The 23,754-nt window shown below is 44.7% G+C and overlaps 1 protein-coding gene across 2 annotated transcripts in view; it reads right to left on the reverse strand.

The window, feature by feature from the left end:
- Positions 1–23,754, reverse strand: part of CSMD1 (CUB and Sushi multiple domains 1) — a 2,980,041-nt gene that overhangs the window by 1,261,738 nt on the left and 1,694,549 nt on the right. For both annotated transcript variants that reach the window (XM_073675393.1, XM_073675394.1), the window contains exon 7: positions 11,554–11,631. In XM_073675393.1, the coding sequence (XP_073531494.1) occupies positions 11,554–11,631 (78 nt within the window). The remainder of the gene's footprint in view (positions 1–11,553; positions 11,632–23,754) is intronic.

Below are 23,754 nucleotides of genomic sequence, written 5' to 3' on the forward strand. Positions count from 1 at the left end.
TGACAGCTTTTGCTGGGAAAGCATAAGCAAATACTATGGGAGACCCACTCCCCAATAATGGGACTTATGTTTGTAATATGCTGTACTGCACGTGACACTCCCCCTGGGCCGTGTGTACACGTGTGTGGGATACCCGGTGCCGGGTCTCTGGGGTCTGTAGTCTCCGTGGCGGTGACCCGGTCCCGTGGCTCAGGCTGATCAAACCAGTGGCAGTCTTTCTTAGGTTTTGAGGTTAATTGTCCGACTGCGCCACCCGTAGATTGCGGTCAGGGAGTACCACCGCTGCGAGGCAGACCGCTGAGGCTGGTGTTGTGTGCGCAGCATAGAATGGGATAACTCCCCTCGGGAGGAGTATAGCCTCAGGGCAGGGAGTGTGGATGATGGGGGTGATGGTGTACGAGCGCAGCAGGAATGACTCAGAGTCTTTGCAGTGCAGTTCAGGGTCTTTACTGATGATTATAAGGTAGACCCTCCCGGGAGTACTGGCTGGCATAAGAGGCCTGGTCAGTCTGTGAGCAAGCAGGAGTTCCCCTGGCCAGGTGGAGTTGTAGGCCTCCCCGTCTGTCTGCACTCTTCCTGGCTACCTTGCTGTAAGCGAGTAGAAGTAGCCCACGTCCCTGAGTGTACCATGTAGTGCTCACCCGTATGGCTGGTGACTTGGGGCCTTCTGTTAGCCTCCGCTCCACGACGGCGGTGCTGGTCCCTTGCTTGTGACTGAGCCTCTGGGCTTCTATGGCCAGAGGACCTGAAATCCCCTGCCGGCTGGTTTCTGCTGCTGGATATATAAGTCCTCACAGCTTCGGACTCCTGTGTCCGGTTTCTATTGTCTTCTGCCAGAGATAGCTCTGCTCAGCTTCCAGCCCCTGGTCTTTAGCTCCTAGCTCCTACAGAGCTCCTTGTTGTTACTTTCCCTTGCTCTCACTCTGACTCTGACTGTTCTCTGACTCACTCAACCCCGCCCCAGATCCAGTTTATAAGGGCAGAATTCTCCCCTCCCAGGACTGGGGCAGGAGGATGTTGCATGTTTAAGGGATCCTGACCAGGAAACCTCCCACTTGCTCTCCGATGTAATATCTCTATTACTGTGGTGACAAGACCTCTGGGGTGCCACACATGGCTCTTGTAAGGGGCATTGCAGTTCCTCATAATTTTTGGAAAGCCTTCCATTCACTGCTTCGGCCAGCAGTGCACGGGAGACCCAGTTGCTAGAAATCAAAAAAAGGTTTAGTTAAAGCCCTCTGACCTCCATGTCATTTACAAGGGGCATTGGAGTGGCTCGAAATTTTTGGTAGGCATTGCACTCACTGTATGCCCTATAACTGTGTAGCCGAACCGCTCCTTTTGTTACAGAAACATATCCTACAAGACATATCTGGTTGACTGGCCTGATATTGATGTGAATGATCCCTGTTCCTCCTGCTCTTTCTCCTTTGCCACCACCTCATCCATCATTTATCACCTGAAGCTTTGTTTTAACGGGAGTCATAGAACTGGGATAGTAGCAGGAAAACATCCAGCAATCCTCGGAGGAGGTAGGATATGCGCCAAAACGTGGACCACCTCCGGCCTAGCCGCTACTACATACATGCGCTTGCATTCCAAGAAAGCAAAGCAGATGCTAACTTCTATCATCATCATCATGCTCCTCACCTAGGCACTCTCAACTCCCCTGATGGAGAAGCCAGGGCCCACCGGAGGAGTCTGGTTCTCTGGTGGGCTCGTCCAATGCTGCCCTAAAGCAGGCCAGGCTAAGAAAAGTGTGGGGGAAGGTGACAGGAGAAATCAGGGTGGCTGGGGACCGAGTATGGACACCTGGCCGCCACCTGGCGGCTGGGGACCGAGCGTGGACACCCGGCCGCCGGGCGGCTGGGGACAGAGTATGGATACCTCGCTGCCGAAGCGGCCATGAGGTAGTGGCCAGCTTCGGCCTCCTCCAAACTAAAAGGCCCCATTTCAAGTGAAAGCTAGCAGTATGATATTGCAGCCTGCGGGTGGGTGGGTGGTTGGCTGCATATTTTCGCTTGCATTGCAAGGAATGTGGGAGGTACAATTGAACACTGCCCTGGGACAAGGACTTGCACGGGGATAGTTGCAAGTCTGCATCTTCTGATGTGGCAAGGATCACTTCTGATGGGCACACTTTTAGACAGTGACCTGGGGGTCAGAGATGCTTCCAGGGGTCTTCCCCATGCTGATCCCTTGTCTTTTCAGCACTGTATGCATGTGTCACACTGCACATGGCCAGATAAGGTTGTAAAATGTTAAAATGACATTTCCCGGTGAACGCATTTGTCACGGTTGAAAGCAATACAAAAGTGCAAAAACGCATGAAAAATGCTACTTGTGAACATAGCCCAAGGTGAGGAGGAGTATTTTTGTTTTTGGTTATTTATTTTACCTTATGCATAAGTTTTTACCCTGGAAAGGAAATTCCTTAACATATTTCACAGGAAAACCGTTTCAGTTTCGTTTTTGAACGTTTTATTGTGAGCCCGCAAAAGTAGCTTAATACCTCTGACCACGTTGCTGACAGCAGTGACCTGGGGGTCAGAAATGCTTCCAGGGGCGATCCCCATGCTGCCCCCATGTCTTTTGAGCACTGTCACTATCGTTTTGGGCACTTTTTAGGCTTTCTACAGACTGCCGGGGGTGCTGCTGCAAAAATGTTCGGGTCTCTCATAGACTAACATTGGGCTCGTTGCTCGGGTCGAGCACCCGAGTATCACGGTAAGCTCGGCCCGAGCTTCGAGCACCCGAGCATTTTAGTGATCGCTCAACACTATCAGTCGTCATCTTGGTGAGGACACGGAAGTCTTGCCCGTTACCAGTCTGGCACCCATGGCTGACTTTATGTTACGCTGCCTTAACCGTGACCCTCGCATTGTCAAAATGTTGGGTGACAGTCATTACTGGTTGATGACACTTTTAGACCCCCTCTACAAGGAGAACTTTCACTCTCTTATTCCTGAGTTGGAGAGGTCTACAAAAATGGGGCAGTACCAGAAGGCCCTTGCTGCAGAACTATTAAAAAAATTCCCATCTGAACACGGTAGTGGCAGAGGTCACAGTTTGCTGCCCAACTAAGGCATACAGGCGAGAGAGACGCAACTCCAATCCAGCAGAGGCAGCGGAACACTGTCAATGTTCTAGGACAGTTTTCTGAGACCTGCCCAGCTTACAGGCCCTGAGGCGCAGGGTACTCTCACAAGGAGTGGAAAGTTTCAAAAGATGGTGAGGGAGTTCCAGCATCCTCTGTGATTCCTCTGTGCCTTTTAATTATTGGGTATCCAAGCTGGACATTTGGAATGAACTCACTCTGTATGCCTTGGAGGTCCTGGCCTGCCCTGCCGCTAGCGTGTTATCGGAGCGTGTTTTTAGTGCCGCTGGGGGAATTATAACTGATAAGCGCACTCGCCTGTCAACTGACAATGCTGACAAGCTGACCCTTATCAAAATGAACAAGGGCTGGATTGGGCCAGACTTCTCATCACCACCAAATGACAGCAGAGTAACATAAAGTCAAATCCACTGTGTTATTTCGGGAGGTGTATTCCCATGCACCGCTTCACACCCACACATGGGTATACGCTTCCTCATTTCGGCTGTTTTTTGCTCATCTCCTTATCCTCAGCCTCCACGACCACTATACCACCAGGGTGACCGTGGTCCATGTTGCCAGCATTGCAAGTTCCTCTGTCCTAATTTTTGGAAGCTTTTGCTTGGAAGGCATAGGCAAAGACTATGGGAGACCCTCTCCCCAATAATGGGAATAATGTTTTTAATATGCTGTACTGCATGGCTCTTGTAAGGGGCATTAAAATCGTCTTGTTAAGCTACTGTGACCTCCACGTCACTTCCAAGGGTCGTTAATATTGTCTTTTTATTCCACTGCGACCTCCACCACTCTTCCAATGGGCATTAAAAGCGTCTTGTTAAGCTACTGTGACCTCCACGTTTCTTCCACAGGGCGTTGATATTGTATTTTTATTCCACTGTAACCTCCACCACTCTACCAAGGGGCATTAAAACCGTCTTTGTTAAGCTACTGTGACCTCCACGTCTTTTCCACGGGGCATTGATATTGTCATTTTATTCCACTGTAACCTCCACCACTCTTCCAAGTGGCATTAAAACTGTCTTGTTAAGCCACTGTGACCTCCACATCTCTTCCAAGGGGCATTAAAACTGTCTTGTTAAACCACTCTGAACTCCACGTCTCTTCCAAGGGGCATTAAAACCATCTTGTTAAGCTACTGTGACCTCCACATCTCTTCCTAGTGGCATTAAAACTGTCTTGTTAAACCACTCTGAACTCCACGTCTCTTCTAAGGGGCATTAAAACCGTCTTGTTAAACCACTCTGAACTCCACAGCTCTTCCAAGGGGCATTGACATGTTGTTTTTAATTACCTCTAACCTCCAGGACTCTTGCAACGGGCATTGCATTTCCTCCTAATTTTTCTCAGCTTTTGCTTTTCAATGCATAGGCGAACACTAAGGGAGACCCACTCCCCAATAATGGGTAGAAGGTTTTTAATACGCTGTAATCCACGTCTGTTTCAAGGGGCATTGCAGTGCCTAATAATTTTTGGAAAGCCTTCCATTCCCTGCTTAGGCCAACAGTGTACAGGAGACCCAGTTGCTATAAATGGAAAAAACGATTTAGTTAAGGCCCTCTGACCTCCATGTCACTTCCAAGGGGCATTGGAGTGGCCCAAAATTTTTGGTAGGCATTGCATTCACTGTATGCCTTATAACTGTGTAGCTGAACCGCTCCTTTTGGTACAGAAACATATCCTACAAGACATGTGTGGTTGGCTGGCCTGATATTGATGTGAATGGTCCCTGTTCCTCCTGCTCTTTCTCCTTTGCCACCACCTCATCCATCATTTATCACCTGAAGCTTTGTTTTAACGGGAGTCATAGAACTTGGATAGTAGCAGGAAAACATCCAGCGATCCTCGAAGGAGGTAGAATATGCGCCAAAACGCTGACCACCTCAGGCCTAGCTGCTACTACATACATGCGCTTGCATTCCAAGGAACAGAAAGCCAAGGAGGTGGATGGCCTCATGATCATGAATAATTTACTCGTTGTGTAGGAGGCCGACCACTGCTGCTGTCTACCTTCTGAACTTTGTGTTGAAGCCTGATTGACCCAGGACCCGCAATCCTCTATGTCTGGAGGACGTGTTGCATCCCAGTGTCCAACTGTGTCCCTGCTTCCACAATATTAACCCTGTGTGAAGGCGTCAGTGAGATGGACCATTCCTGGCCACATTCACTTGTCCACGTGTTTGTGGTTAGGCTGTCCTTCCCACTAAATACACTGGGGAGGGCACAGGTAATGTTTTGGTATGCGCACTTGTGTATAAGGCACACCGGGACAAATAGGGGCGGCTGGGGACCGTTTATGGACACACGGCCACCCCCACGCGGCTGGGGACTGTGTGCGGGCACCCGGCCGCGGGGCGGCTGGGGACTGAGTATGGACACCCGGCCGCCCCCTGGCGGCTGGGGACCAAGCGTGGACACCCGGCCGCCGGGCGGCTGGGGACTGAGTATGAATACCAGGCTTCCGACGCAGCCATGACGTGGTGGCCAGATTCCACCTCCACATGCCTAAAAGGCCCAATTTCAAATGCAAGCAAGCTAGCAGTATGGTATTGCAGCTTGGGGGTGGGTGGGTGGCAGGCTGCATACTTGCGCTTGTATTGAAAGTTATGGGGGAGGTACAATTGAACACTGCCCTGGGACAAGGACTTGCATGGGGATAGTTGCAAGTCTGCATCTTCTGATGCGGCAGGGATCACTTCTGATGGGCACACTTTTAGACAGTGACCTGGTTGTCAGAGATGCTACCAGGGGTCTTCCCCATGCTGTTCCCATGTCTTTTTAGCACTGTATGCATGTGTCACACAGCACATGGCCAGATAAGGTTGTAAAATGTTAAAATGACATTTCCCGGTGAATGCATTTATCACGGTTGAAAGCAATACAAACGTGCAAAAACGCATAAAAAATGCTACTTGTGAACATAGCCCAAGGTGTGGAGGAGTATTTTTGTTTTTGGTTATTTATTTTACCTTATGCACAAGTCTTTACCCTGGAAAGGATGTTCCTTAACCCCTTTCCGACCTGGTCAGTAATAGTACGCACCAGGTCGGGAAGGCCGGTTCAGCTGGGGCTCCGGCGGTGAGCCCGCACTGAAGCGAGCACATGTCAGCTGATTATTGGAATCGCAATCCACTCGCGGCTGTTAACATGTTAAATCTCTGACAGTGGCATTTAACTCGCGCTTCCGGGAGTCCTAAGCCCCGCCCATCAGTGACCCCGTCACGTGATCGCGGGTCACCAATGGGTGGGCATGACAACTCAGGGTCTGCAGCAGGCGCCTGTGGTTGTCATGTCTCAATTGCTATGAGTGCCACCTAGTGGTCAGCGCTCATAGCAAGTGAGCATTTCTCCTGCATACAAGCGATCTGCTCATCGCTTGTATGCAGTAGAAGCAATCAGACAACTGCTGCTTCTAGTCTCCTCTGGAGACTATAGAAGCAAGCAGAAAGTGTAAAAAAAAAGTTTTAAAAAAATAAAAAAACTAAAAAATATATAAAAGTTTAAGTCACCCCCCTTTCGCCCCATTCAAAATAAAATATATATATATAAAAAAAAAACACATACACATATTTGGTATCGCCGCGTTCAGAATCGCCCGATCTATCAATATAAAAGAAGAATTAATACAATCAGTAAACGGCGTAACGAGAAAAAATTTTAAACGCCAGAATTAAGTTTTTTTGGTCGCTACAACTTTGCAATAAAATGCAATAACGGGCGATCAAAACATCGGATCTACCCCAAAATGGTATCAATAAAAACGACAGCCCGGCACGCAAAAAATAAGCCCTCACCTGGCCCCAGATCCCGAAAAATGGAGAAGCTAAGGGTCTCGGAAAATGGCGTCATTTTTTTTGTTTTTTTTAGCAAGCTTTGGATTTTTTTTTCACCACTTAAATAAAAAAGAATCTATACATGTTTGGTGTCTATGAACTCGTAACGACCTGGAAAATAATGATGGCAGGTCAGTTTTAGCAATCTGTGAACGTGGTAAAAAAAGGACCCAAAAAACAACTGTGGAGTTGCATTTTTTTTGCAGTTTCACTGCACTTGGAATTTTTTTCCCATTTTCCAGCACATGATATGGTAAAACCAGTGATGGTGTTTAAAAGTACAACTCGTCCCTCAAAAAATAAGCCTTCACGTGGCCATATTGAACGAAAATTAAAAAAGTTCTGGCTCTGGGAATAAGGGGAGCAAAAAAGGAAAACACAAAAACAGAAAGACCCATGGTCGTTAAGGGGTTAACATATTTCACAGGAAAGCACTTTCACTTTCGTTTTTGAACGTTTTATTGTGAGCCTGTAAAAGTGGCTTAATACCTCTGACCACGCTGTTGACAGCAGTGATCTGGGGGTCAGAAATGCTTCCAGGGGCGATCCCCATGCTGTTCCCATGTCATTTGAGCACTGTCACTATCGTTTTGGGCACTTTTTAGGCTTTCTACAGACTGCCGGGGGAGCCGCCGCAAAAATGTTCGGGTCTCCCACAGACTAACATTGGGCTCGTTGCTCGGGTCGAGCACCCGAGTTTCACAGTGAGCTCGGCCCGAGCTTCGAGCACCCAAGCATTTTAGTGCTCGCTCAACACTAAATGGGATGCATTAGGCTATGTGCCCACGTTGCATTTATGAAGCAGAAAATTTCTGCTGCATAAATGCAAGTCCTCTCCCGGAAAAACGCATGCGGAATTCCGCACGCGTTTATCGCGCTTTTTTCGCGCGTTTATCACGCGTTTTCCACATGCGGAATTGCCTTGCGTTTTTTATGCATTGGACAAAGGCAATTCTGCATGCGGAAACGCAAAATTAAATGACATGCTGCGGATTTTTGAACGCGGCATAAACGCTGCGGAAAAATCCGCAGCATGTGCATAGAAGTTGCGGAAACCCATTGGGGATCATGGGGTGCGGGTTACCAAGCATTTTACAAGCGTTTCCGCTGCGGAAATTCCGCATCAAAAACGCTTGTAAAACGCTACGTGGGCACACAGCCTAAAGAGGCATAGATGCTCATGAGGAGAACATAATTTTGCCTCTATACAAGTCATTAGTGCAACCACACTTAGAATACTGTGTACAGTTCTGGTCTCCGGTGTATAAGAAAGACATAGCTGAACTAAAGCGGGTGCAGAGAACAGCGACCAAGGTTATTAGAGGACTGGGGGGTCTGCAATACCAAGACAGGTTATTACACTTGGGGTTATTTACTGTAGAAGAAAGAAGGCTTAGGGGTGATCTTATTACTATGTACAAGTATATGAGGGGACAGTACAAAGAACTTTCTACTGATCTTTTTACTCTGAGGCCTGAGATGGGGACAAGGGGGCATCTTCTATGTCTGGAGGAAAGAAGGTTTAATCATAATCACAGATGGGGATTCTTTACTGTAAGAGCAGTGAGACTATGGAACTCTCTGCCGCATGATGCTGTAATGAGCGATTCACTGTTAAAATTTAAGAACTGCATGGATGACTTTCTAGAAAAGTATAATATTACAGGTTATAAATACTAGATTCCTTGATAGGGCGTTGATCCAGGGAACTAGTCTGATTGTCGTATGGAGTCGGGAAGAATTTTTTTTCCCCAATGTGGAGCCACATGTTTTTTTTTTGCCTTCCTCTGGATCAACATGTTAGGCTATGGGTTGAACTAGATGGACTTAGTCTTCCTTCAACCTTAAAAAACTATGTTACTTTGTGTATAACAATTTTTCTATTTTTACAAAATACATTTATTACACACTGTGGTCTGCAGCGACCCAAATGCATAAAAAGGGGCATTAAACTTGCAGATAACTTCTCCACTAATTGAATTTCTTGGGAACAAATGCGTGAACAGGTGAATTTGAATATTGCCTTATTCACTCCTCTCTAGTAAACACATTTTAATTTTCAAACAAATTCATAGGCAAAATACATTTGCTTAAATTTTTTTTTTTACAAAAATTGAATATTCTTAATATGTTTGGCACATAGGCAGATTATAATGAGGGCAATCTGGGCTACCGCCCAGGGCTCCAGGGAGACCATGGCCGGATTGCCTTCATTATAATATGTGCGGCGCCGTGACACATACCGGCAGTCAGAGGCGGGGGGGCCCCCGGACCACTCCCCCAGTAGCGGCACACGGCCACTACTTCTTCTTCGGCCGGGCCAGCACTGCACCTTTTAACTTCCCTGTGTACTGGCCTGGCCGCATCACTGCTAGGAGACACGGCCCTGTGCACGGCCGTGTATGCTAGTGTGACATCACGCAGTGTGTGTGTGTGTGAGTGAATGAGTGAGTGTGTGTGAGTGTGTGTGCAGGCAGATATCATTGTGTGATGTCTGTTTATATGTATTTTTGTGTTTCAAATTTGTTTATGCGTGTATGTATAGGTCTGTATATGTTTGTGTGTGTGCGTGACCGCGTGCGGCCTCCTGCTGTGTGTAGATGGATACGTACGGCCTCCTGCTGTGTATAGATGGCTACGTGTGGCCTCCTGCTGTGTGTAGATGGCTATGTGAGGCCTCTCGCTGTGTATAGATGGCTATGTGTGGCCTCCTGCTGTGTATAGATAGCTACGTGCGGCCTCCCGCTGTGTATTGATGCCGCCGTGCGGCCTCCCGCTGTGTATAGATGGCGCCATGCGGCCTCCTGCTGTGTATAGATGGCTACGTGCAGCCTCCTGCTGTGTATAGATGGCTACGTGTACTCAATATTAAGCCATAAAATTAATGTAAGGCTATGTGCCCACGATGCAGAAATGCTCCGTATTTTTTTTGAGCGTTTCTGCTCTCCCTGGCAGAAAAAAACGCATGCCGGTTGTACATGCAAATTGTACATGCATTTTTCCTGGCAGGGACAAGCGGAAGTGAAGCGTTCTTAACATGCATTTCCGCATGCGGGTTGTCAAGTGCTTTCCAAGCAATTTTAGCATCACTTGTTAAAGTACTTGACAACTTGGTCACACTATATAAATCCATGCAACAGGCATGGATTTATATAGTGTGACCGTAAAAGAATGGTAAAAAATAAAAAATAAATATATACTTACCTTCTGATTGCCTGCCGACGTCAACGGTCGCGTGACCCATCACATGACAGAATGACGTCACCACAGGTCCTTTAGTCTACCGTGAGCTGCCGGCAAGCCATGACGCATCGAATAAAGACACCGGGGGCCATCAGAAGGTAATTATAATATTTATTTTTTATTTTATTCTTTTTCTACAGGTTCTATGGTATCCGGGTCCGGAGGAGAGTCTCCTCTTCTCCAGACCCGGGTACCATCCACACATTGAAAAGCATGGAATCTGCAGATGCAGTGATGTGGATTACATGCGTTCCAATGCAAGTCAATGGCGGCGAAAATGCCGCACTTCCACAAAATAATTGGTAGTGCTGCGGATTTTTCCGCAATGACAATCCGCAGCGGAAATTTCCGCAGCATGTGCACAGCACATGCAGATTATCATTGGGGAACATAGCAGACCTTCTACCAAGCATTTTTTAAGCGTTTCTGCAGCGGAATTGCCACTGCAGAAACTCTTAAAAAATGCATGGTGGGCACACAGCCTAAAATAAATTATTATAATTAATATATTAATATTGTGCCAAATTAATTTCAAGTGAACGGTCACATGACCTATCACAGGGGATCATGTGACATGTGATACATCAGGTATGTGTGTGTGTGTGGGGGGGCGCCTTCTAAACTGCCCGGGGCCCTTGCTACTCTTAATCCACCCCTGGTTCTGGCATTATTCATAACTAGTGATGAGCGGATTGATTCATGGGACTCCCATCCATCATTCAGGTCAATGGTATCTGGCAGCTAGACTGGAGTCCCATGACTATCTCACCTTCTGGCAGCCCCGGGACAACTTTTAATTAGCCATGTCACACAGATAATGTTGTACCAGCCATGACAAATCAAACAAATCAAATGCTGCACCAGGGATGCCGGAGGATAATATATTTGCATTACTCTGGTCTAGCCACCAGGTACCACTGACCTGAATGCTGGACTGGAGTGCACAAATCGACATGCTCTTCTCTATTTACAACCTCTCTTGGAGGTGTAGCTATTTCTTTAGGCAGATTTCAAAACTGTACACATAAGAGCAAAATGTTTTACACAATTTTCACAGTTTCTTAGTACCCACTCACAGCTAGTAAAACAGAGTTTCTAGTTGTATCAGCTTGGCCATTTTATTGGCACCCAATTTGATCTTAGATTTTATAATTAAAAACCACATTACCTAATCAAAACTGAATAATAGAATATTAAGTTATTTAACTGTAAAAAAAATATTGTAAATGTGGTGCATGGTGTGCTTATGTTTTCCAGTATACTTTTAACATGTTTTACTTTATCATATAAATTCTGATAAATGACATACAATATAGGAACTTTATGTAGAAAACAATGTTTGGGAGGGAGAGGATTACTTACAGACAGAATTCTTGTGGTTGCTTTCTTTGCTGGGCAGCATCTTTACACCTCTAGATTTCAGTTCAATTGCCTTTTTTACTGTAAATAAAACAGGAATTAATTAATAATTTAAATGTAAGAGAATACCAAAAAAATAAATAGGTTAAACAAAACCCTATGCAAATCCTATGTTAATTCATATCCTCTTTTAATTTTACAGTAAAGACAAGACATTGTCATTAGAAAAGGTTAATAGATTGTGTAAATTATTTGAAAGTGAGAAACCATAGTAGAAAATAACACAATCAACTACACGCATCAAGTGAGGTCAACAAAAATTGCATTGCTTTTCACAATAGAACTTATTATTAATTCTGAACCTGACCGTGAAACATAGTTATTTTGTCTTTAGGCAGGTTTAAAATGAACAGCACATTGACCAATAGAGTTTAATGGTATCATTCACAAATCCAATTTTTTAACGGCTTCATGTGTCCGGCCATGTGTTCAATCCTCAACCCGCGCTATACTCAGGAGACACTGGCCTTGTAAAACAGGTAACATCTTTCTGTAGCAGAGGCAACCAGAAATTGCTTTAAGTGTTACACTTTAATCAATTAAATGCTGTTTTAATTAACGGACAGAGGCATTTAAGAAGCTTGATTACTGTTGTGTACATGTCCCGGCGTACATTAGCGCACCACAACATGGTAGTGCAGTGCCTATAGTTTATCATTACAGCTAGAGGCCTTCTGAAAGCCCCCATGGCTGCAATCTTAGTCATCCTTTGAAGCACAGTTTTTGTCTTGGCTTCAGAAAAGAAGTTCACTTTAACTACACTCAACAATGAAATTGCAACACTCAGAAGGAAAAGTTAAGGAATTATGGAAATCACTGACATTTAATTATATGAAAATGATGAAAAACTGGAAGACAAATTTTAAAAACATCTCAATGTATTCAATATCAAATATGAGCATGAAGAAATAGACAAACTTACATGCCTTGGCATGCTAGCAGGTAGTGTATGGTTATTTAAGGAATGTTCTTCCATGCTTATTGCACTTAAGTATGCAAATCATCAAGTTCTACTGCAAGCAGCTCCCTTTGCAATTGATTATCAATAACATCACAGATGTGCTTGATGGGAAACAAGTATGGAGACACTGCAGGCCATAATAGCAAATTTAGGCCATGCAGACTGCTCAAAGTTGAACAAGCAACGTATGTTGAAAAACAACTTCTGGGACACTTTGGAGACATGTCCATACTACTGGTTCCATGACCAAATCAATTTAATGCTGAGCTGTTAGTCTAACTTGAATGAAGACTAGATGAGTCCAGCCAAAATGCATTATGTCATCCTACACAATAATCTCAGGAATGGAATGATGTAATGTTCCCACATGAAGGCCTCTTCATGGTGTTGCCCACATGATCACCAGACCAATCCATGGCTATCATTTTGTCTAAGACAAAAGTAGCACTTCATTCCAACCTTTATTTTTATCTGGGTCTGCATCATGATAGCCTTTGAGAGCAGTAGCGCAAGGTCAATGAATAACCTGCAGCTGGATGTCTAGCTCAGTCCCCAATATTGTGCAAAAGCTTGGCATGTGATTTCCGATTTCACTTGTAGTACATAATGGATCAATTGTGGAACCCCTGATACTGCCCTTTCTTCAGTGTCCCAGGAGTTGTTTTTCAGCATGCCAACACAAGGCCGAATGCTACTCATTTCACATGCTATCATGACCGGCAGTGTCCATCAAAAATATAAACTTTTGAATTACCTCCCTTTCCCTTTTTTAATAAAAAATAAAATAAACATATGTATACATTTATGTTTGCCTTGTCTGAAAAAATTTGATCTACTAAAATATAAAGTTAATGATTCTATACAGTGAACACACAGACCAAAAAAACTGACATAGATGAGTTTTTTTGTGACCGTCATTCCTAAAATGATTAAGTAAAAAGCAATTAACCCCTTAAGGACCTTGGGTTTTTGCGTTTTTGTTTTTTGCTCCCCCTCTTCCCAGAGAAATAGCCTTTTTATTTTTTGGTCAATATGGCCATGTGAGGGCTTATTTTTTGCGGGACGAGTTGTACTTTTAAACGCCATCACTGGTTTTACCATATTGTGTACTGGAAAACGGGAAAAAATTCTAAGTGCGGTGAAATTACAAAAAAAAATGCAATTCCACAGTGGTTTTTTTTTTTTTTACCATGTTCACTGAATGCTAAAACTGACCTGCATTATTATTCTCCAGGTCATTACAAGTTCAGAGACACCAAACAAGTATAGGTTATTTTTTATTAGAGTGGTAAAAAAATCCAAAGTTTGCTAAAAATAAAAAAAAAATGGGGGCATTTTCCGAGACCCGTAGCGACTTCATTTTTCGTGATCTAGGGTCGGGTTGGGCTAATTTTTTCCATGCCGAGCTGATGTTTTTATTGATATCATTTTGGGATAAATCCGATGTTTTGATCGCCCATTATTGCTTTTTATTGCAATGTTGCGACGACCAAAAAAACGTAATTCTGGCGTCTAGAATTTTTTTCTCGTTATGCCATTTACTTATCAGATAATTATTTTTTTATATTGATAGATCAGGCGATTCTAAACACGGCAATACCAAATATGTGTATGTGGGAATATTTTTTTGTTATTTTATTTTGAATGGGGCGATTTAAACTTTTACATTTTTTTTATTTTTTTATATTTTTAAAACCATTTTTTTACACTTTTTGCATGCTTCAATAGTCTCCATAGGAGACTAGAAGCTGCAGTTTCCTGATTGTTTCTACTGCATACAGGCAACGAGCAGATCGCCTGTATGCAGGAGAAATGCTCCTGTGCTATAAGCACCAACCACTAGGTGGCGCTCATAGCTAGCGAGACATGACAACCACAGGGGTCTGCTGCAGACCCCGGGTTGCCATGTCTACCAATCAGTGACCAGCGATCACGTGACGGGGTCACTGATGGGTGGGGCTAAGGCTGCGCTTCCGGTGCAAATGCAGCATACTGAAGGGAAGATGGATGAGGTCATGTATCGTGAGATTTTGGCCAACAACCTCCTTCCCTCAGTAAGAGCATTGAAGATGGGTTGTGGCTGGGTCTTCCAGCAAGACAATGACCCTAAACATACAGCGAAGGCAACAAAGGAGTGGCTCAAAAAGAAGCACAGTAAGGTCATAGAGTGACCTAGCCAGTCTCCAGACCATAATATCCCATAGAAAACTTATGGAGGGAGTTGAAGCTCTGAGTTGCCAAGCGACAGCCTCAAAATCTTAATGATTTAGAGATGATCTGCAAAGAGGAGTGGACCAAAATTCCTCCTGCCATGTGCACAAACCTCATCATCAACTATAAAAAACGTCTGACTGCTGTGATTGCCAACAAGGGTTTTGCCACCAAGTATTAAGTGTTGTTTGCCAGAGGAATCAAATACTTATTTCTCATTGCAAAATGCAAAAAAAAATATCTAATTTATACAATGTGATTATCTTGATTTTTTTTTGAATATTCTATCTCTCAATGTTAAAATTAACCTAACCTTAAAATTATACAGATGTAGACTGTTCATGTCTTTGTCAGTGGGCAAACTTACAAAAACAGCAAAGGATCAAATAATTATTTCCCTCACTGTAAGTGCATGTCCTATTGTCATATGCTTTTGTGACTCAGACTTGACCATACAAGCCTTTGGGCATTTGTCAAAATGGGATGAAAAATGTACACCCGTTTTTATTATTTTCTTATCTGCTTACAATTGCTAATTGATAATGGAAAAAAATGTTCAGACAGTTTATCTCCTTTGAGTTTAAAAATTGATGCAACAGAGGTAAAACAAATGATTCATTGGAAAAAATTGTGTGTTTTTAATGGATGTAAAAATGGAAATTGAAATGAGTATGTAGCCTTTCATTGTATACATTTGTTTATAGTTGAGAATTCTGTTTTACTACCTGGAATCTATCAGTAAATATGCAAGCCAAAATAAACAGTAAATTATGATTACTTTTTCCAGTTTATAGAACTTTAAAAGTTAACAATACTTTCAAGTAACTTTTCAGAGTAAGTGGTCTTACATGTACATGAGGAATATCACAATATCTGGCTGGTATATGACTTGTACTTTCCATTTTCACCAGTTTTAATCCCTGCATGTTCTATCCCTTAATTTGGAATCCTCTCTGTGCTGATGGGAGGAGACTAGCCACTGTGATCTCTCCCATAAACTGCACAGCTCACAGAGAAGGTTTCCTGCTTTTCATTTATTTCTTAACACACAGAAGCAGCAGTGGTCTGGGGGAAATAATACTGTAATACTGAACTAACTGGATGTAAATAGAGTTCTTGTATAGGTAAAAGACTTGTTAAAGAGTTCAGCACGATAGTTCTGTGTCTCCCTCTGCCTGTTTTCTCTCCCTGCTTTTCAATTCTCTCCATACAGTAAAAAATGTCCTATGGAACATGACACCACAGGAAGCCAGCAGTCTGTCTTGTCTCTCCAATACATATGCTACCATTCAAAAGTTTGGGGTCATTTAGAAACTTCATTATTTTTGAAAGAAAAGCACAGTTTTTTTCAATGAAGCTAATATTAATTGAATCAGAAATAAACTCTACACATTGATAATGTGGTAAATGGCTATTCTAGCTGCAAACATCTTGTTTTTATTGCAATATCTACATAGTTGTATGGACACTCATTTCCAACAACCACCACTCCAGTGTATTAATGGTACATTGTGTTTGCTAACTGTGTAAGAAGGCTAATGGATGTTTAGAAAACCCTAGAAAACTCTTGCACAAGTATGTTAGCCCAGCTGAAAATGGTTTGGCTGATTTGAGAAGCTATAAAATTGACCTTCCTTTGAGCTAGTTTTGAATCTGGAGCATTAGATTTGTTTGTTCTATGAAACTCTCAAAATGGCCAGAAAAAGAGAACTTTCATGTGAAACTCGACAGTCTATTCTTGTTCTTAGAAATGAAGGCTATTCCATGCGAGAAATTGCAAAGAAACTGAAGATTTCCTACAACAGTGTGTACTACTCCCTTCAGAGGAGAGCACAAACAGGCTCTAACCAGAGTAGAAAGAGAAGTGAACAACTGAGCAACAAGACAAGTACATTAGAGTCTCTAGTTTGAGAAATTGACGCCTCACAGCTCCTCAACTGGCAGCTTCATTAAATAGTACACGCAAAACGCCCTGAAGGCCGGGATGCTGGCCTTCAGGGCAAAGTGGCAAAGAAAAAGCCATATCTGAGACTGGCTAATAAAAGGAAAATATTAATATGGGCAAAAGAACACAGACATTGGAAAGAGGAAGATTGGAAAAAGTTTTAAGGGCAGACGAATCGAACTTTGAGATGTTCGGATCACACAGAAGAACATTTGTGAGACGCAGAACAACTGAAAAGATGCTGGAAGAGTGCCTGACGTCATCTGTCAAGCATGGTGGAGGTAATGTGATGGTCTGGGATTTATTTGGTGCTGGTAAAGTGGGAGATTTGTACAAAGTAAATGGGATTTTGAATAAGGAAGGCAATCACTCCATTTTGCAACGCCATGCCACACCCTGTGGACAGCGCTTTATTGGAGCCAATTTCATCCTACAACAGGACAATGACCTCCAAATTATGCATGAACTATTTAGGGAAGAAGCTGGCAGCTGGTATTCTATCTGTAATGGAGTGGCCAGCGCAGTCACCAGATCTCAACTCCATTGAGCTGTTGTGGGAGCAGCTTGACCGTATGTATTCAAAAAGTGCCCATAAAACCAATCCAACTTGTTGGAGGGGCATCAGGAAGCATGGGGTGAAATTTCTCAAGATTACCTCAGCAAATTAACAGCTAGAATGCCAAAGGTTTGCAATGCTGTAATTGCTGCAAAGAGAGCATTCCTTGACGAAAGCAAAGTTTGAAGGAGAAAATTATTCCTTCAAATAAAAATCATTATTTCTAACCTTGTCAATGTCTGGACTATATTTTCCATTCATTTTGCAACTTATTTGATAAATAAAAGTATGAGTTTTCATGGAAAACACAAAATTGTCTGGGTGACTCCAAACTTTTGAACGATAGTGTATTTAGTCTGTTTGTTCATAATGGATAACAAGTTCAGACAAATTCAAATGGGGGCGAGGAAGAAATGGCAAATAAGTTGGGAAAGATGCTGATTGTTTGAATATATGTTATACATTTTCTTATATTAGCCCCTAATATTGATTTATGCAGAGTTTTGAAAGTAAAGTTCCTTTCAAAATAATTTCTGATTCAATGCCAAACTAGTAAATATTGATTTATGCAGAGTTTTGAAAGTAAAGTTCCTTTCAAAATAATTTCTGATTCAATGCCAAAATAGTAAACTCATAGATCTGTTTTAGTCCTGAGTAGTGTTGAGCCACCCCCGTAGTGTTCGAGTTCGGTTCGGTTCGTCGAACACCCGTGTGTTCGCCGAACTGTTCGTCGAACACCTTCGAACACCGTTAAAACCAATGGCAGGCAAACAAAAACACATAGAAACACATAGAAAACACCTTCAAAGGTGTCCAAAAGCTGACAAACTGCTCAGAAGACACAACTAACACATGGAAAAGTGACAAGTACATATAGTCATGCGAAAAAAAAAGAGGTGGAGGAGTAAAAGGAGGGGGAGACACAGATATAGGCATGTCATGCCCTTCTAAAATCCAAAAAGTGAGAAGCCGAGACGGCCAGTCCGCTCCTGCCCGTGCCACCTCCGTGTCGCCGGGTTTGTGCCAGAGCCGCGGTGAACCCTGACGGCCAGCCCCCCTCTCCCAATACTGGTGCCTGTCCGCTGGTGGGTCGAGAGAGCCCCCCTGTGGTGGAGGCAGCTCTAAGCTTTTTAATTTAAATTGTCCCTCTAATTTGAATGAATACACTTTAAATCCATTTACAAGGATCTATTGGAGGGCAAGTCTCATGCCAGCAGACGCGTAATTCCAGCTCCAGTAGCGTCCACTAAAGCTGCTGCAGTTAAAAAGCTTTTATAAGGATCGAGCTCGGCTGTCCACCGCAAGGCATCCTAGTGCCAGTCCCAGCCCCTATGCCTTGGGGTGCCTCCTGATGCTCTTCACTAAGTATCCCGTGGTCCCGAAGCATTTCCTTTGAAAAAATTAAGTGTCCAAACTACAGGTGGTGTAGCTTGCTTAACAGCCGGGATAATCCGCTGACTAGCAGACACTGCTACTAGGCACAAAGTATTTCCTGGGCTAGATGCAGTTAAAAATTTGTAAGTAGATACTCTCGTTGGATGCTGAGAAAGCATTCCATAGAGTCTCCTGGCACGCCATATATGATTCTCTTAAAAAGCTTGGGGTAGTGGTCTAGGGGACCCTTTTATAGCCAAAATCACGGCCCTGTATCACAATACGTCACCTAGGCTGAAGATAAATGGAACTGTAGCACCGAGGGCTCGGTTGCTACAGACGTATTGCACCTCACCCAGAGGTGTGATATCTCACTCTCAGATAAGGATGGAGTGTGGATCAGGACCCGACACCTGCATGCATTACACCACATTGCCGTGGGGCAGGGCGACCAATATGCCCCTGAGATGGGCACGACAGTCCCTGTCCCTGGCTGGAGTGGGGGGAGGGAACACTGAGGAAGGGGAACCCTGCAGTGCAGGAGCAGGGAGGAAGCAGTTCCTGGGTGCATTGAGAAGGGAGTATAAAAGGTGGGCACCATCTTAGTTCAGTGCAGAGAAGTCTGAGCAGAAGTGGCAGGGAGCAGGGGCTCTGCATGAGCTCTGCTCCGGAGGCGGGCCTAGTAACAGAGGCCCAGGCCTGCAAGAGGGAGAAGGAAGGAAGAGGAGCGGAGAAGGCTCCAGGAACGAGGAATGAAGGGATCCCAGGGGTGCGGACGGGCGAGTCGCCACCGCACGCCCGAATCCACCTGCGTGGAGGGGTCAGGCCAAAGGGGGAGACCGGTCCCCGAACTAGTGGAGGCAGGAAACGACCCTCAGCTAGAAACCGGAGGCTCTGACATTTTATGTCATTTTTTTTTTATGACATTTTATGTGGCGCAGCCCCTTGCTCCACCCGCTAGGAAGGCACCACATAGGGTCAGGGAAACTGGCGCCAAGTTTACCAAGAGGAGGCCCGAGGCAGCCGGACAGAAGTGTTGGTAAGAAAGGCCAGACAAAGGACACACAAAGGGGGTCCTGTGAAGCGCTCCAAAGTTATCTGGGAGTTGTCTGAGCCCCTCACCTGGTGAGCACAGTACGACGTGGGCAGCCGTTACCTGCAGACGTGGTCTGGATAATAAGAACTGTGAGTAAAGGCCCTGAACTGCATCACTGACTCCGTGTCGTTACTGCTGCTGCCCTGCACCATCACCCCCATCCTCCGCATACACTGCCCTGAGGCTATACTCCTCCCGTGGGGAGTTATGCTATGCTCTGCTGCACCCACAACACCAGCCTTAGCGGTCTGCCCTGTAGCGGCGGTTCACTCTGACCGCAATCCACGGGTGGCGTAGTCGGACATTTAAACATCAAAACCACATAAATAGTTCCGCCACTGGTTTGACCGCCCTGAGCCACGGAACCGGATCGCCGCCACGAAGACTACAACCACCAGCATCCACCAAAAAGGGTCCGGCTCCGGGTGTCCCAAGGCCCAGGGGGTGCGTCAGAACATTTTCATCACCTTTCACAATCACCAATGGGACAAGGCAGGGATGTCCTCTGTCCCCTCTCTTATACATCCTAGTGACGGAGCACCTGCTCTCATCAATTCGCCATAACCCCAATATTAGGTGGATTGAGGTGGGAGGCACCGAGTACAAGTGCTCTCTATTTGCTGATGATGTCCTAGTATATATCACTCAATCACATATATCCATCCCTGCTGTTATGGCTGAAATAGATCACTTTGTTACATGGTAAAATTTTAAAATCAATGCAGCGAAGTCTGAGGCCCTCGATGTCTCCCTCCCCAAATCCATATAGGATTCCATCCAGTCCAACTTTCCCTTTGCCTGGCCCTCACAGGGTATCAAATACTTAGGAATTCCTATTCATAGAGACCTCTCCCATCTATGTTATCTTAATTTTGGGCCCTTTATTGAACAATTCCATACAGACCACGGTTGGCAAGTTAGAACTGTAAGATTCACTACGTGAACCACTGGTGTTTTGTGGAAAAGCACATGTACACCGCGTTCCAAATTATTATGCAAAAAGTGTTTAGGAGTGATAAGGGAAGAATTTGTTTGTTTGTCAGTTAAACTCATTGATGGTGATGTGTGTCAGGGCTCTTTATATCACTGTAAGCAATTGCAGACACCTGTGCTAATTAGTTTGGCAGGTGTGTCCAATGAAAGGCAAGACTACTTAAGAAGGCTCTCTCACATTATTAAGCAGCCTACATTTTCTGCCAAAATGGGAAAGAAAAAGGATGTGTCGGCTGCTGAGAAGCAACAAATTGTGGAGTGTTTAGGTCAAGGCATGACTACAATCAACATTGTGCGATGATCAGGATGAAGTGTCTTGGCAATCAAGAAGTATGTAGCTGATTCACAGTACACACGTGTGCGTGCTGATAAGGGCAAATTGAGGACTCTTTCCTACAGGCAATTACGTCAGGTTGAAAGAGCAGCGGCAAAAAAGCCTTGTCATAGCAGCAGACAAGTTTTTGAAGCTGCTTGTGCCTCCAACGTCCCCCGAACAACAAGATGCAGGGTCCTTCAGAGGTTTGCAGCTGTGCATACGCCATCCTGTCGACCTCCTCTATCCACTTCACACAAGCAGAAACGGCTCCAGTGGGCCAAACATTACATGAAGACTGATTTCAAAACTGTTTTGTTCACGGATGAGTGCCGTGCAGCGCTCGATGGTCCAGATGAATGGAGTGGAGGATGGCTGGTTGATGGACACCCCACACAAACACGGCTACAGCGCCAACAAGGAGGAGGTGGAGTAATGTTTTGGGCTGGAATCATGGGGAGAGAGATTGTCGGCCCCTTTAGGATCCCTGAAGGCGCTAAAGATGAACTCCATAATGTATGTGGATTTTCTCAAACAGCACTTCCTGCCATGGTTCAAGAAGAAGAACCGTGTATTTCACAGCAAGATCATTTTTCTGCATGATAATGCACCATCTCATGCTGCACATAAAACATCTGCATCTCTGGCTGATATGGGCATAAAAGGGGACAAACTTATGGTGTGACCCCCATGCTCCCCTGACCTCTACCCCATTCAGAACCTTTGGAGCATCATTAAAAGGAGTGTCTATGATGGCGGGAGGCAGTTCACATCTAAGCAACAGCTCTGGGAGGGTATTCTGTCCTCATGCAAAACAATTGAAGCAGAAACCATCCAAAACCTGACAAATTCAATGGACGAGAGAGTTCAGAAGCTCCTTTCGAACAAGGGGTCCTATGTGAAAATGTAACATCACCTAGAATAAAGTTTTGAGTTGAAAACTGTTTGATTTCAGTTTCTAACAACCTGCTAATGCTTATAATTTCAAAAATGACCATTTTTTTGGTCTTTATTAAAATGAAAAGGTTGATCGAAAAGTTTGGGGGATCTAAGAGTGTGGCAACCCAGTAGTCATGATTACTTCGAATTCTGACAATATGAGGGTCATGCTGCAGGTAGTGCAGCAAGAAGGCACTTATGTGTCTTGCGCATCTCGGAGCCCCAAAATTATTTTCCGGGCTAGATGCAGCTAAAAATTATTTTTAATTTTAAATCTGGTGAAGCTTATTATAGATGGCCTAATAGGATCAGTGCTGCACACTGCTACAAAGCCCAAATTATTTTCCAGTCAAGATACAGATAAACATGATTAGTAATTTGAAAGCTTAAAACGGTTGGTAGGGTGATTTTAACCAATCATCAAGCTTTTACTCTCCCCAGGATGACACAGGGGTAGAAAAGTCGTTTCGGATCCATGATTTGTTCATCTTTATGAACGTGAGTCTGTCTACAATATCAGTGGAGAGCCGCGTGCGCTTATCTGTCAGCACACCACCAGCAGCGCTGAACACACGTTCAGACAGAACGCTGGCTGCGGGGCATGACAAGATCTCCAAGGCGTAAGTGGCTAGCTCCGGCCATTTATCCAGATTGGAAGCCCAAAAAGAGCAAGGGTCCAGTGACACAGTCGTGGCTTCAATGTTTACTTGGAGATACTCCTGTACCATCGTCTCTAGGCGTTGACTATGTGTCAGACTTCTTGTCTCCTGTGGCCTTGCAAAGGATGGGCTAAAAAAGTGGTGAAATGATTCCGCAAAATTGATGTTACCAGCAGATACTGTGGTTCTGTTACGGTTTGAGTGCTGAACACTTGACGGTCCCACGGTTGGCAAGTTGGAACTGTGAGATTCACTACGTGCACCACTGGTATTTTGTGGAAAAGCACATGAAAGATTCTGCAACAGTCTCTGCTGATACTCCTGCATGCGTGCATCCCTTTCTATGGCAGGAATAATTTCTGCAAATTTACTTTTGTACCGGGGATCTAACAGTGTGGCAACCCAGTAGTCAGGATTATTTCTAATTCTCACAATTCGAGGGTCATGTTGCAGGTAGTGCAGCAAGAAGGCACTCATGTGTGTTGCGCATCCAGGAGCACCAAGTCCCTGTTGTGTTGGTGGCGAGGTAACAATCATGCTTCCTTCCTCTGTCCTCTCCCCCCAACCTCGCACAACAGAAATGTGATCAAGGTCTCCCTCATCTGATGAGTCTTCCATCAGTTCGTCCTCCACTTCTTCCTGGGCTCCTGCACCTTCCTCACTAGTTTGGCTGCTACCATGCGCCCTGGTAAAATCATCTCCCCCACCCTCACATGCCTGCCGCCCTGGTGCTGCCGACCGTCTGGACCTTGCAGATGTTAGCCCTTCCGCATACAACTCCTCCTCCTCTACTTCCTCCACCTCCTCTTGTGCCACCACCTGACTCCGAATTCTGTTTAACATGTGCTCCAGCATGTAAATCACCGGAATAGTCATGCTGATAATGGCATCGTCAGCACTAAACATCTTCGTCGCCATTTCAAAACTGTGCAGAAGGGTGCATAGGTCCCTGATCTGGGACCACTCCTCCAGCGTGATTTGCCCCACCTCTGAATCTCGTTGGCCCAGGCTATACATCAGAACGTATTGCACCAGGGCTTGTCGGTGCTGCCACAGTCGCTGCAACATGTGCAGAGTTGAATTCCACTGGGTAGGCA

The sequence above is a fragment of the Phyllobates terribilis genome, unplaced genomic scaffold, assembly GCF_046119375.1.
Source record: "Phyllobates terribilis strain yellow unplaced genomic scaffold, ASM4611937v1 Scaffold_3__8_contigs__length_932513732, whole genome shotgun sequence".
Lineage (NCBI taxonomy): Eukaryota > Metazoa > Chordata > Amphibia > Anura > Dendrobatidae > Phyllobates > Phyllobates terribilis.